Source organism: Ascaphus truei, chromosome 8 (genome assembly GCF_040206685.1).
Source record: "Ascaphus truei isolate aAscTru1 chromosome 8, aAscTru1.hap1, whole genome shotgun sequence".
In the NCBI taxonomy this organism is placed as follows: Eukaryota; Metazoa; Chordata; class Amphibia; order Anura; family Ascaphidae; genus Ascaphus; species Ascaphus truei.
Genome location: NC_134490.1, coordinates 98,002,827 through 98,016,846, shown reverse-complemented (window position 1 = coordinate 98,016,846; position 14,020 = coordinate 98,002,827). Strand labels below are relative to the sequence as shown.

General features: G+C 42.6%; 1 protein-coding gene across 1 annotated transcript in view; it reads left to right on the top strand.

Annotated features, from left to right (window-relative positions):
* ANK3 (ankyrin 3) overlaps positions 1-14,020 on the top strand; it is a 461,946-nt gene that overhangs the window by 187,792 nt on the left and 260,134 nt on the right. Inside the window, 4 exon segments of the mRNA XM_075612960.1 lie at positions 509-607; positions 1,656-1,754; positions 8,388-8,486; positions 9,024-9,221. Coding sequence (XP_075469075.1) covers positions 509-607; positions 1,656-1,754; positions 8,388-8,486; positions 9,024-9,221 — 495 coding nt within the window.

Sequence of the window (14,020 nt, the reverse complement as noted above, 5' to 3'; positions counted from 1 at the left end):
TACTGTACGGCAATCATCATATACGTGCATAACTGATGTAAATAACGCATGTGTAACAGGCTCTATAGTCTCCCCGCTTGCACACAGGTAGGGAGCCGGTATTGCCGTTCAGGAAGTGCTGACAGGCGCATGCGTGAGCTGCTGTTTGCCTATTGGGCGATATGTACTTACTCGCGAGTGTCCTTAAAGTGAGTGTCCTTAAACCGGGGTATGCCTGTAGTTCATCGTATCATAGATGTGGCATCGTGTATGGTTAAACAAGTGACAGAATATAATTATACCTTTAGTGGATATCTGATTTAATATGAAAATGCCAGCTTTTCCCACCTCTAGGAATATACTACCTGTTAGCTTTTACTCTGCCATTCCAAATCTACATTGTAAGCAGATCTGTAACATCTGATCATTATGATCTTATGGAAATGTAAAATATACAATGCAAATGTATAAATGTGTAATGAACAGTCAGCAATTCTTCTATAACATGAACACCTTTTTTCATTAACAGAACGGTTTCACGCCTCTTCACATCGCTTGCAAAAAGAATCGTATAAAAGTCATGGAGCTTCTCTTGAAACATGGAGCATCAATTCAAGCAGTCACAGAAGTAAGAAAGTATTACAATGTCACGGGAAGCGGGATAATATTTCCGAGGGGAATATAAACTATGGTATATATTTTATAAAAAAAAAAAGATTTTCAAATGATCCAAAAGTACAATATGTTCCGGGAAGGAATGCACACTAATGCTACAATAATGATGAAATACATTATTACAACAATCATTTTTCTCCTTAAATTTATATATTCTGAGGTTTTTTTACTTTTAAAATAGCACGTTTCCAGCGGAGGTATTTAATATTGTATAACAGTCAACGGTCCAGATCCATTAAGTCAGCGATCATAACGTCATGTTATTAAAATCATTAATGTACGTTAACCTCAGAACTTAACACCAATCCATAAAGGTAAAAATGTGCAAAAACAATGGCCGTTCCTTCTCTTCAGCATAGACTTAACGCCATGTTAAATAAGCACTGCCTTGCGTTAGCTTCAAATAACATGGTGTTGAGCCGGTCTTACCCAAAGACGGAGTTAGTCCCACCAATACCCTGAATAGGTTACATAGGATGTAACCTATTCAGGGTATTGATGGGAGTAACATGTGTTTAATCAAAGTAAAATAAGAGAAGACCGGAGAGGAAAATAACGCTGTAAATACCAATATGATAGTTAAATCATACCTGACCGTGTCTTACACTCATCCAGACCCTGTAAAATACCTATTTCAGGGTCTGGATGTGAGTAATGCCAAATTTAGCTATGGCCTAACTAATGCATTAGTAAATTAACACGAACGTCCATTATAGTAACGCAAACGCTCATTACGGCTGAAAAAAGTTATTGAGCTTTGAAGATACTCATTAGCACTTATTGGGCATTAACGTAAGTTACGTTCATAACGGAGCTTTGTGGATATGGGCCTAAGTTTGGCAAAAGGAAAAACTTTCTAGTTAAAGGTTTCAATGTACTGTATAAAACATGTGTATGTATGTATGTATGTATGTATGTATGTATATCTATATCTATATATCTCAATATATCAAATTCAGGGTTACAAATTCTGATATTAAATGATATTTTTCCTCCACCAGTCTGGCCTGACGCCAATCCACGTTGCTGCCTTTATGGGACATGTCAATATTGTTTCACAGTTAACACATCATGGAGCATCACCCAATACGACCAATGTGGTGAGCAAGATGTTTACTTGTTTTGAATATTATAATTAAATTATAATCCCCAAGGAATATTGTATTATCCAGTTATTAATGCCTTGCTATTAAAAACAAGAAACTAGGGGCATAGGCCCAGATTTACAAAGCAGTCTTCTGCCAAAAGACACCTTCTGGCACTAAAAGACATCCTGGTGCCCATTGACTAGAATAGGCTGTATGGTGTCTTCCATTGTCCGAAGGTGCTTTGTGGAAGATGGCTGATTAGTAAATATGACCCGTAATACATGAAGTAAAAATATTTAAATCCATAAATACAGTATATAATCTAATACTTCTCTAGCACCCCAGGGTGAAGGTGACCAAACAATTCCCTAACGTTTCAGAGAATGATCTTCATTAGAATGTTCTCCACAGGAACTCGCATCTACTTAACTTGAGTGCTTGACGGCCGTCGTCCCGTCTGGCAGGTTATAAATTCCATCGTGTGTTCCTCTTCCATTCAGACCATGATGAACGCAATCTCTCCTAGCAAAGAAACACAAGGGCATGATGTAGATACTACAGCCTGTGGCCCCTGGCGTGCCGGCCCTCAAGACATCGTAGCTATGTCATAATGCACCCTAAGGGTTAAAGCAGCATTTTTATGTTGTACCAACTTGTAGTTAACACTATCCTTGAATAACATTTGACTTTACTAAAAGAGGCAGTCTGTATGACTTTATTTTAGATCAGAGGCCTTTAACTAGTTTTCTAAAGGGGCTGGATCGGGGAAAAAAATAGATTAGAAGGGTCAGAAGACTAGTGTAATTTAAGATAAATGTAAAAATACTTCACTATACAATACATACATTTAGCACGGTATATGACATTTGGTCGTGGCCGTTTTGCCGCAACCAAGTCGCTGCCGGCGTTTAGCCACTACTCACTGCTACGACATCTCTTCACCGGCAGTTTCTCTGCTAAGGTAAGCCCCCTAACCTTACCCTAAATAAACCCTAATCTTAACCCCGAATACTAACGCTACCCTAATCCTTTATCTTAATCCCTTACCCGAAGCCCCCTTAACCTAAACCCTTTTATCCAAAAACCCTTTTAACCGAAGCCCCCTTGACCTAGCCCCTACAAAAGTCTAACCCCTTACCCTGAAACCCCAATCCTTAACTCCCTACACTAACCGCTAAAACCCCTTAAATTATCTTACCTTATTGGTGAAACGGTTGGAGGATGAATGTCCATTGGTATAGCGGCAAAGGCTCCCTTTGTGGCCAAATGCAAGCACTACTTGATCATGTCAAAACAGCCGCGACTAAATGGCCGATTCCGCATTTAGCCATCATTTAATCTGTAATATATCTATACATTAATTTAGCACAACAGTGAGTTTGTGTGAAAAGTTAAACTTCGCTACTTGAGCATCTGCTATGAAATTAGCAGAAGCATATAGTCCAAATGCCACTACAAATTCCTTTGTCATGAATTTGGCCGTCAGGCCGTAAATTGAGGAGTCATAGTCTAACTGTAGAAGTTCTCTGTGATCTGGCACTCACATGGTACAGATGGAGTATCATTTACTTTAAATTTGACCGCAAGGACACTGCAGCTGAACGGAGCCTGATCGCGGCTTCCATACGGCCAAAAACTCAGTAGACTAATTTCCCATAAGGATTAACACAGCGGGGGACCCTGCTTCTGAATGGGACTCCACTGCTTTAATCCTACCGGGCTGCACCAGTCTGGACGTGTTCCCTCTCTCTGCAGCACTTACAGGGGATTGCACTGTTTTTATTTTTAGTACATCAAATTGAAGCAGGGGGTTCTGAGGAGATGAATCGCATTACTTTCAGGTCCAGGGACCTCCTTCTTCCTGAGGTACAGACCTCCATATCGGGTGCCGGTATCTTTTGCAAGTTTAAATATCCATTGTCCTGTGACAGGACATTTAAACTTGCAGGATAAACTGGCACCCCACACTGGGTACTGTACCTCGGGGCGCAGGGGGTCCACAGACCTGAAAGTAATGCAGTTCAGCTCCGGAGACCCACCCATCTAATCCTATGGACTAAAATATAATAAAATAACCACTAAGGTAATGAAGGGGTTAAACACCAGTATCCGGTATGTTGGTGGTAGAGGGACTGGGTGAACGGCGTAGTTGCCCCAGGGTGGGTGGTTAGGATTCCTGGTGTATGTGGCCAATCTGTATATTAAATAACAATTGGTTAACTGAGGAAGAAGTTCATAGGCGGCTTTATAAATTGAAAGTAAATAAGGCACCTGGCCCCGATGGCATACATGCAAGAGTTCTTAAGGAGTTAAGATCAGTAATAGCCAAACCATTACATTTAATATTTAAGGACTCCATATCACCAGTCTCAGTACCACAAGATTGGCGTAGAGCAGATGTGGTGCCTATATTTAAAAAGGGAGACTACTGTAGATCACAACCGGGGAATTACAGACCTGTAAGCCTGACTTCAATAGTGGGGAAACTACTTGAAGGTTTAATACGGGATAATATTCAGGAATACCTAATGGAAAACAAAATTATTGGTAATAGTCAGCATGGATTTATGAAGGATAGATCATGCCAAACTAACCTTATTTGTTTCTTTGAGGAGGGAAGTAGGAGTTTAGACAAGGGTTATGCAGTTGATGTGGTCTACTTAGATTTTGCAAAGGCTTTTGATATGGTTCCACACGAGGTTAGTGTACAAAATAAAACAAATTGGACTTTTTTAGGTTGGGCTATAGTCGTGGGTGGGGTACCTCAGGGATTAGTACTGGGAACCCTGCTTTTCAACTTGTTTATTAATGACCATGGGGTGGCATCGAGAGCAAAATCCCCATCTTTGCTGATGACACTAAATTGTGTAAATTAGAAGAATCTGAGCAGGATGTAATTTCTCTCCAGAAGGACTTGGAGAGACTGGAAACTTGGGCAGGTATATGGAAGAGGAGTTTTAATACAGATAAATGTAAGATTATGCATTTGGGAAGCAAGAATAAACAAGTAAATTAGGGGAAACCTTGATGGAGAAGGATTTAGGAGTGCTGGTAGACAGCAGGCTTAGCAATAGCGCCCAAAGTCATGCAGTAGCTGGAAAGGCAAACAAGATCTTATCTTGCATTAAATGGGCAATGGATGGAAGGGAAGTAAACATAATGATGCCACTTTACAAAGCATTAGTAAGACCACACCTTGAATATGGAGTACAATTTTGGGCACCAATCCTAAGAAAATACATTATGGAACTAGAGAGAGTGGAGAGAAGAGCAACCAAATTAATAAAGGGGATGGACATTCTAACTTATGAGGAGAGGCTAGCTAAATAAGATTTATTTACCTTAGAAAAGAGGTGTCTAAGAGGGGATATGATAACTATATGCAAATATATTCGGGGCAGTACAGGGATCTTTCAAAATAACTATTTATCCCAAGGACAGTACAAAGGACACTGGGTCATCCCTTAAGGTTGGAGGAAAGGAGATTTCACCAGCAACAAAGGAAAGGGTTCTTTACAGTAAGGGCAGTTACAATGTGGGATTCATTACCCATGGAGACTGTGATGGCAGATACAATAGATTTGTTCAAAAAAAGGTTGGACATCTTTTTAGAAAGGAAAGGTATACAGGGATATACCAAATAAGTAAACATGGGAAGGATGTTGATCCAGGGATTGATCCGATTGCCAATTCTTGGAGTCAGGAAGGAATTTATTTTTCCCCTTATGAGATATCATTGGATGGTATGTCACTGGGGTTTTTTGTTTGCCTTCCTCTGGATCAATAAGTATAGATATAAGATAAAGTATCTCTTGTCGAAATGTAGCATACTTTAGGTTGAACTTGATGGACGCATGTCTTTTTTTCAACCTCATCTACTATGGAACTATATATACTGCATGTAAAAACTAAGTTCTTCACCCAATGAAATTCAGGCTTTTGGCATGACTTTCTCATGAGTGAGGGTTTAAAAGAATTTAAAATAATTATTAGCAAGCAGTGTATAGTGTAGTTTACATTAAAAGTATTTCAGATCTTAAAATCTTGCTGTAAAATTAATCTATATAGAAATCTTGGCAGCTTCATAGTTGAAGGTACAAAGTTCAAAGTAAACGGAAAATGCTTACTGTATCTAAATGCCACTGACTTTACAGAACAGCGCTGAACAGTGAGATTGCTTAAACATATATTAAACACAGATTCCCTTGAGGGCTTTCAACGCAACTTCTTTTTGCTGTCAGCAGATTAGAAGAGATTGTCAGTGCATAAAATCTATGTTCACACTGGTTCACAAATACACAGTCACTAGCATTCTGTAGCATAAAATGTGAGAAAATACTAAGGGGCCTGTTCTATAAGCGTTCATAAGCCACTTATCGAACACTTATCGGTCAAAATGCCTACTGCTATCCAGTAAGCCTCGATAAGTGGGCGATAAAGGAATGAATCGCCAAATTTTTAAGCCGTCAAAAGAAAAATCGCCGGGTAAGCGGCGATAAGGCGAGAGAAGACTTAGGGGAAAAAATGCATTTTTTCTGCATCGGATTGATGCCGGGATGCATGATTTATTTAACAAAAATAAAGCCAAAATTGAGAAACCATGTGTGAAAAACTAAGTACACCTTATGATTCAATAGCTTGTAGAACCACCTTTAGCAGCAATAACTTGAAGTAATCGTTTTCTGTATGACTTTATCAGTCTCTCACATCGTTGTGGAGGAATTTTGGCCCACTCTTCTTTACAACGTTGCTTTAGTTCATTGAGGTTTGTGAGCATTTTTTATGCACAGCTCTCTTAAGGTCCAGCCACAACATTTCAATCGGGTTGAGGTCTGGACTTTGATTGGGCCATTGCAACACCTTGATTCTTTTCTTTTTCAGCCATTCTGTCGTAGATTTGCTGGTGTGCTTGGGATCAGTGTCCGGTTGCATGACCCAATTTCGGCCAAGCTTTAGCGGTCGGACAGATGGCCTCACATTTGACTCTAGAATACTTTAGTATACAGAGGCGTTCATGGTTGACTCAATTACTGCAAGGTTCCCAGGTCCTGTGGCTGCAAAACAAGCCCAAATCATCACCCCTCCACCACCGTGCTTGACAGTTGGTATGAGATGCTTGTGCTGATATGGTGTGTTTGGTTTTCGCCAAACGTGGCTCTGTGCATTATGGCCAAACATCTCCACTTTGGTCTCGTCTGTCCAAGGGACATTGTTCCATAAGTCTTGTGGTTTGTTCAGATGCAACTTTGCAAACCTAAGCCGTGCTGCCATGTTCTTTTTAGAGAGAAGAGGCTTTCTCCTGGCAACCCTTCCAAACAAACCATACTTGTTCAGTCTTTTTCTAATTCTACTGTCATGAACTTTAACATTTAACATGCTAACTGAGGCCTGTAGCGTCTGAGATGTAACTCTTGGGTATTTTGCAATTTCTCTGAGCATTGCACAGTCTGACCTTGGGGTGAATTTGTTGGGACGTCCACTCCTGGGAAGATTGGCAATTGTCTTGAATGTTTTCCACTTTTGAATAATCTTTCTTACTGTAGAATGATGGACTTTAAATTGTTTGGAAATGGGCTTATAACTTCCCAGATTGATGGGCAGCAATGCTACTCTAAGATCATTGCTGATGTCTTTCCTCCTTGGCATTGTGTTAACACACAGCTGAATGCTCCAGACCAGCAAACTGCTAAAACTTCGGCTTTTATAGAGGTGGTCACACTTGCTGATGATCAATTAATCAAGGGCATTTGATTAGCAGCACCTGTCGGCTACTTAGCATCTTAATTCCTATGGAGCAGTAAGGGTGTACTTAGTTTTTCACACATAGCGTCTCCATTTTGGCTTTATTTTTGTTAAATAAATCATGACACGGTGTAATATGTCATGTGTTGTTGTTCATCTGAGGCTGTATTTACCTAATTTTAAGACCTGCTAAGGAACAGATGATTGTTATTATGTCCTGATATGTAAAACCATAGAATTCAAAGAGGGTGTACTTTCTTTTTCGTGTGTGTCTGTTGTGTGTATGTATATATCTATACTGTATATATATCTATCTATATTTCTATATATATAATATATGTGTGTGTGTGTGTGTGTGTGTGTGTTCATTTGCATGTAATTTCCCAGAATCCCTTGCTGCAGTGGGAGCACTGGATGCTAGGTGATAATGGTTGAAAGGCAGGGGTGCAGACCTGTCTAAGACATGTGAATGTGCTCACAGGTGATATTCTTTAGTGTGTGTGTGTGTGTGTGTGTGTGTGTGTGTGTGTGTGTGTGTGTGTGTGTGTGTGTGTGTGTATGTATATATACATACATATACACACACACATACATACACACATATATATATATATACATATATATATATATATATACACACACATATATATATATACATATACACACACATATATATATATATATATATATATATATATATATATTTTTATATATATATATATATATATATATATATATATATATATATATACACACATATATATATATATATATATATACACACACATATATATATGTATATATATATATATACACAGACACACACACACACACTTTTGTCCCTGTAACTTGTCATGTTTTCCAATAGTTCACGTTTTTCTGCTCTTTTCACTTATGTGCTAGAGAGGAGAAACCGCACTGCATATGGCTGCCAGAGCTGGTCAGTCCGAAATTGTCCGATATCTTTTGCAGAATGGAGCTCAGGTAGAAGCCAAAGCTAAGGTAAGTTCATATTCTGACATTCAGCACTAAGGAACAATCTGAATAGTAGAGACTTTACACTAGTGCAGTATACAATAAAAGTAAGATATCCATGCTCAGTGACATACTGTACATACTGTAGGCAGCTCAACAATGTCATGTTTTGTAAAAGATCTCTGCTTAATGGCAAAACATTCTGGACATGTCATAATGTGGGAATGAGGCCCATAACAACTTCAATTGTGAAATATGATATATATGTTGGTACCAAGTAAAGAAAACTGTACAAATGCCAATCTATGAAAGAATACTATCTGCTAATGACTTTACGTCCATTTATTTGGTATATTTTAGTATTGTTTTTAGCCACAAATGTTTTTTTTTTCAAATCTAGGGAATATTAAGTATATTATTACAAAGTCCAATAAATCTGTTTTTGTTTCATAAAGTGAATTACATATATGTTTAATGGTATTTACACATTTATTTTTAGAATATATATTTGTAGCGATCAGAAAAGCCTTTTCCATGCACTGTTAATACTTTCCTTCTGTCCAGGATGACCAAACACCAATTCACATATCAGCTCGTCTAGGGAAAGCTGATATAGTCCAACAGCTACTCAAACAGGGGGCATCTCCTGATGCAGCTACGGCCTCTGGTTATACTCCACTGCACCTCTCTGCCAAAGAGGGACATGAGGACGTGGCTTCCGTTCTCTTGGACCATGGAGCTTCCTTAGCAATAGTAACAAAGGTAAATTACATGATGGTAACAGTGTTAGTCAAGTGACATTTGCCACAAAAAAAATGTTAAATTAGACCTTATTTTTTGGGGGCTAAAATAATATATATTAGAACATGCTTTTAAGAGGTAGACCTTCTTTCCGAAGTGAAGTACAGTAGTGCTGGGTTACACAAGTAATTCTAAAAAGCACCACAGTGCTAAAAGCAGCAGTCCCACAATTTGTACCAATCTGCCTTTACTTCTCCTCTTTCGTTCTGATCACACTTTAGGATGAATTGCTGTAGCTTTCTATTTTGAAGAAATCAGTGGTCAGAGTATCCCTGATTTCTCCAAAACCGAAATGTGCAGCATTTCATAATAATGGATCTGGGGGTACAGAATATCCCTACTTTATACATTACAAAGAATCATTTATTGCATTTCGGAAACTTCCGCCTCTACTTTCAGACACTATTATCTTAAATGCAAAAATATGTTTTTGAGATCATTTTTTTACAGACTGCCTTTAAATCCAGACTTAGTCAATGTAACTTTGAAGAATAAAGCTGCAGCAATTAAAATGATATAGAAGCTGCTGGTACCACACGTTGTATATTGTGTGATGCGTGTTGTTTTACTCTTTGCAATTAAGCTTTTTAGTCTACATTTGTGAAACTACTAAACATTTCTAGAAAGTTTTAACAAAACATGTTAACAGTCGAACATGTTAGATAGTGGAGTGATTTCACTTTATTGTTGCTAAGTGGATAATTAAAAGCAAGAATGATGAGGTGAAAGCATGGATGGGATGGGATAGCATGAAGGAGATTTAAAGATATTTAATTAACAGGTAAGGGTCACAAAATACGTCTTTTGAAGCAGTGAAATAGAGGTCAGATGCGAGGCTGAGGGGGAGAAATCGTGTACCCAGATCCTCTCAGGTTTCGAGACTGGAAAACTCATCTGTAGTACAAACTGCTAGACCCAAAGACTCATTTTCAAAAGCTTATCTTAAAATATATTCTGTAAATCTGAATGGAAAAAGGTATTGGCTACAATCCAAGTAATGCTTTATTATTATCACTCAAAGCTAAATGATGTACTGGACGAACAGGATTATAAATTGGGGATATCCTACAAGAAGTCATGTGCTAAACTGGTTGCTTCACTTTTCAAAATAGCTGTTGCAAATCTCTCCGTTATCTACAATTTGTATATTTACATTTCTGCTGCGACCATAAGCTTTATTTTTTTGTGTTTGTATTAAGCGACTCCTCTTTTTTCGAGTCACAGAAAGTGTCAGAGTCATTTTTTCTCCATGGTCAAACAATTGCTAATAAAGTGATCATATGATCTTAATCCGTGCCCCCGCCCCTCGCCCCCCGCCCGCTGCCGGGGATGAAAAAAGGAAGCTGTCTACTGTTCTAATTGCTACTGCAGCTCTTGGAGAAAGCAATGGGCTAAGAGAATGACACAAAACTGAATGCGGTTGCAATAATGGCACAAGGACCCATGCTTACATTTGCCATGTAATGCTCGTGCACGATACCCCTTCCAGGGCTGGAAAACACTGTATTCAAGTGCATAAACTGTAAGGTGTCTTCTGGTGTTGGAAGGTCTTATAGCAGAACACTGCTTGGTAAATATGCCCTCAAAAATGCCAGCTCACCTGCCATTCTCACAGCGCCATATTGAAAAAGTAGCACGTCACTAATGTACTATTTCAGCAGCAGTTGGTAGCCGCCTCAAATGTGAGATGTTTGTTTTGTAACTTTTGTGCAGGTCTTTGTGCCAGTTCAGGGAGGAAGCGTGTGTAGCTCAGACAAAAGTGATACTCCTTATTGTAATACTGTATGTACATCGAGTATTTCCTCCATTAATAACTCCTATTGCTCCATTTAACGGCTCCTCACAATGTGCAAGATCGACATTGATATGGTTCATAATGTGTCATTTTATTATATGGTATATAATATAATAATGGCTGTATAAAGTATGGGTGTTCAATAAAGTATATCCATACATACCTCAACAATATAAATGAATATACAATTTGTTATTAATTTACACTTAAAATAAATGAAGGAAGAACACGCTTCATGTATTGTCATTGTACGTGACTGAAAATGAAATCTGAATTTATAGTGTTGAGGTAAGTACTGTATGGATATACTGTATTGTACACCCATATGTCATAGTCGCCAGTACATTATATACCATATTAGTTTACACAACATCACTTTAATCATTATAAACCATAATATAGTTTATGATGTTTTTGTAACTGAAAGGGTTAAATCCTATACTCAATGGCAGATTTACAATTCTGCCGCCCTTAGGCCCATACCTTTTTGCCGCCCTAAATTTTTCGTCTCGCCCTCTCCTCAATAAACATAATGCCGCCCTCTCCTCATACACCAAATGTAATCATCCCGCCTCGCGTAGCACACACAATATGCCTCTCTCCTCCCTGCTCCCTCCTCACACAGGTCACACAGGCAGCTTGTTCTCGTCTCCCTGCTCCCTCCTAACACAGGTCACACAGGCAGCGTGCTCTCTTCTCCCTGCTCCCTCCTCACACAGGTCACACAGGCAGCCTGCCCTCTTCTCCCTGCCCCCTCCTCACACAGGCAGCCTGCCCTCTTCTCCCTGCCCCCTCCTCACACAGGCAGCCTGCTCTCTTCTCCCGGCCCCCTCCTCACACAGGTCACACAGGACACACAGGCAGCCTGCTCTCTTCTCCCTGCCCCCCCCCCCCCCTCACACAGGTCACACAGGACACACAGGCAGCCTGCCCTCTTCTCCCTGCCCCCTCCTCACACAGGCAGCTTGCTCTCTTCTCCCTGTCCCCCCTCCCACAGGTCACACAGTTAGCCTGCTCTCTTCTCCCTGCCCCCTCCTCACACAGGTCACACAGTTAGCCTGCTCTCTTCTCCCTGCTCCCTCCTCACACAGGTCACACAGGCAGCCTGCTCTCTTCTCCCTGTCCCCCCCCCCCCCCCTCACACAGGTCACACAGGCAGCCTGCTCTCTTCTCCCTGTCCCCCCTCCCACAGGTCACACTGGTAGCCTGCTCTCTTCTCCCTGCCCCCTCCTCACACAGGTTACACAGGCAGCTTGCTCTCTTCTCCCTGCCCCCTCCTCACACAGGCAGCTTGCTCTCTTCTCCATGCCCCCTCCTCACACAGGTCACACAGGCAGCTTGCGCTCTTCTCCATGCCCCCTCCTCACACAGGCAGCTTACGCTCTTCTCCCTGCCCCCTCCACACATAGGCAGCTTGCTCTCTTCTCCCTGCCCCCCCCCCCCCTCACACAGGTAGCTTGATCTCTTCTCCCGGCCCCCTCCTCACACAGGCAGCGTGCCCTCTTCTCCCTGCCCCCTCCTCACACAGGCAGCCTGCTCTCTCCTCCCTGCCCCCTCCTCACACAGGCAGCCTGCTCTCTCCTCCCTGCCCCCTCCTCACACAGGTCACACAGGCAGCTTGCTCTCTCCTCCCTGCCCCCTCCTCACACAGGTCACACAGGCAGTTTGCTCTCTTCTCCCTGTCCCCTCCTCACACAGGTCACACAGGCAGCTTGCTCTCTTCTCCATGCCCCCTCCTCACACAGGTCACACATGCAGCTTGCTCTCTTCTCCATGCCCCCTCCTCACACAGGTCACACAGGCAGCTTGCTCTCTTCTCCCTGCCCCCCCGCTCCCTCACACAGGTCACACAGGCAGCTTGCTCTCTTCTCCCTGCCCCCCCGCTCCCTCACACAGGTCACACAGGCAGCTTGCTCTCTTCTCCCTGCCCCCCCTCACACAGGTCACACAGGCAGCTTGCTCTCTTCTCCCTGCCCCCTCCTCACACAGGCAGCTTGCTCTCTTCTCCCTGTACCCTCCTCACACAGGCAGCCTGCTCTCTTCTCCCTGCTCCCTCCTCACACAGGTCACACAGGCAGCTTGCTCTCTTCTCCCGGCCCCCTCCTCACACAGGTCACACAGGCAGCCTGCTCTCTTCTCCCTGCCCCCTCCTCACACTGGCAACTTGCTTTCTTCTCCCTGCCCCCCCCCTCACACAGGTCACACAGGCAGCTTGCTCTCTTCTCCCTGTCCCCCCTCCCACAGGTAACACAGGCAGCCTGCTCTCTTCTCCCTGTCCCCTCCTCACACAGGTCACACAGGCAGCTTGCTCTCTTCTCCCTCCCCCCCCCACCCCCTCACACAGGTCACACAGGCAGCTTGCTCTCTTCTCCCTGTCCCCCCTCCCACAGGTAACACAGGCAGCCTGCTCTCTTCTCCCTGCCCCCTCCTCACACAGGTCACACAGGCAGCGTGCTCTCTTCTCCCTGTCCCCTCCTCACACAGGTCACACAGGCAGCTCGCTCTCTTCTCCCTGTCCCCTCCTCACGCAGGACACACAGGCAGCTTGCTCTCTTCTCCCTGTCCCCTCCTCACACAGGCAGTTTGCTCTCTTCTCCCTGCCCCCTCCTCACACAGGCAGCCTGCTCTCTTCTCCCTGCCCCCTCCTCACACTGGAAACTTGCTTTCTTCTCCCTGCCCCCCCCCCCTCACACAGGTCACACAGGCAGCGTGCTCTCTTCTCCCTGTCCCCCCTCCCACAGGTAACACAGGCAGCCTGCTCTCTTCTCCCTGTCCCCTCCTCACACAGGTCACACAGGCAGCTTGCTCTCTTCTCCATGCCCCCTCCTCACACAGGTCACACAGGCAGCTTGCTCTCTTCTCCCTGCCCCTCCTCACACAGGTCACACAGGCAGCCTGCTCTCTTCTCCCTGTCCCCTCCTCACACAGGTCACACAGGCAGCTTGCTCTCTTCTCCCTGTCCCCT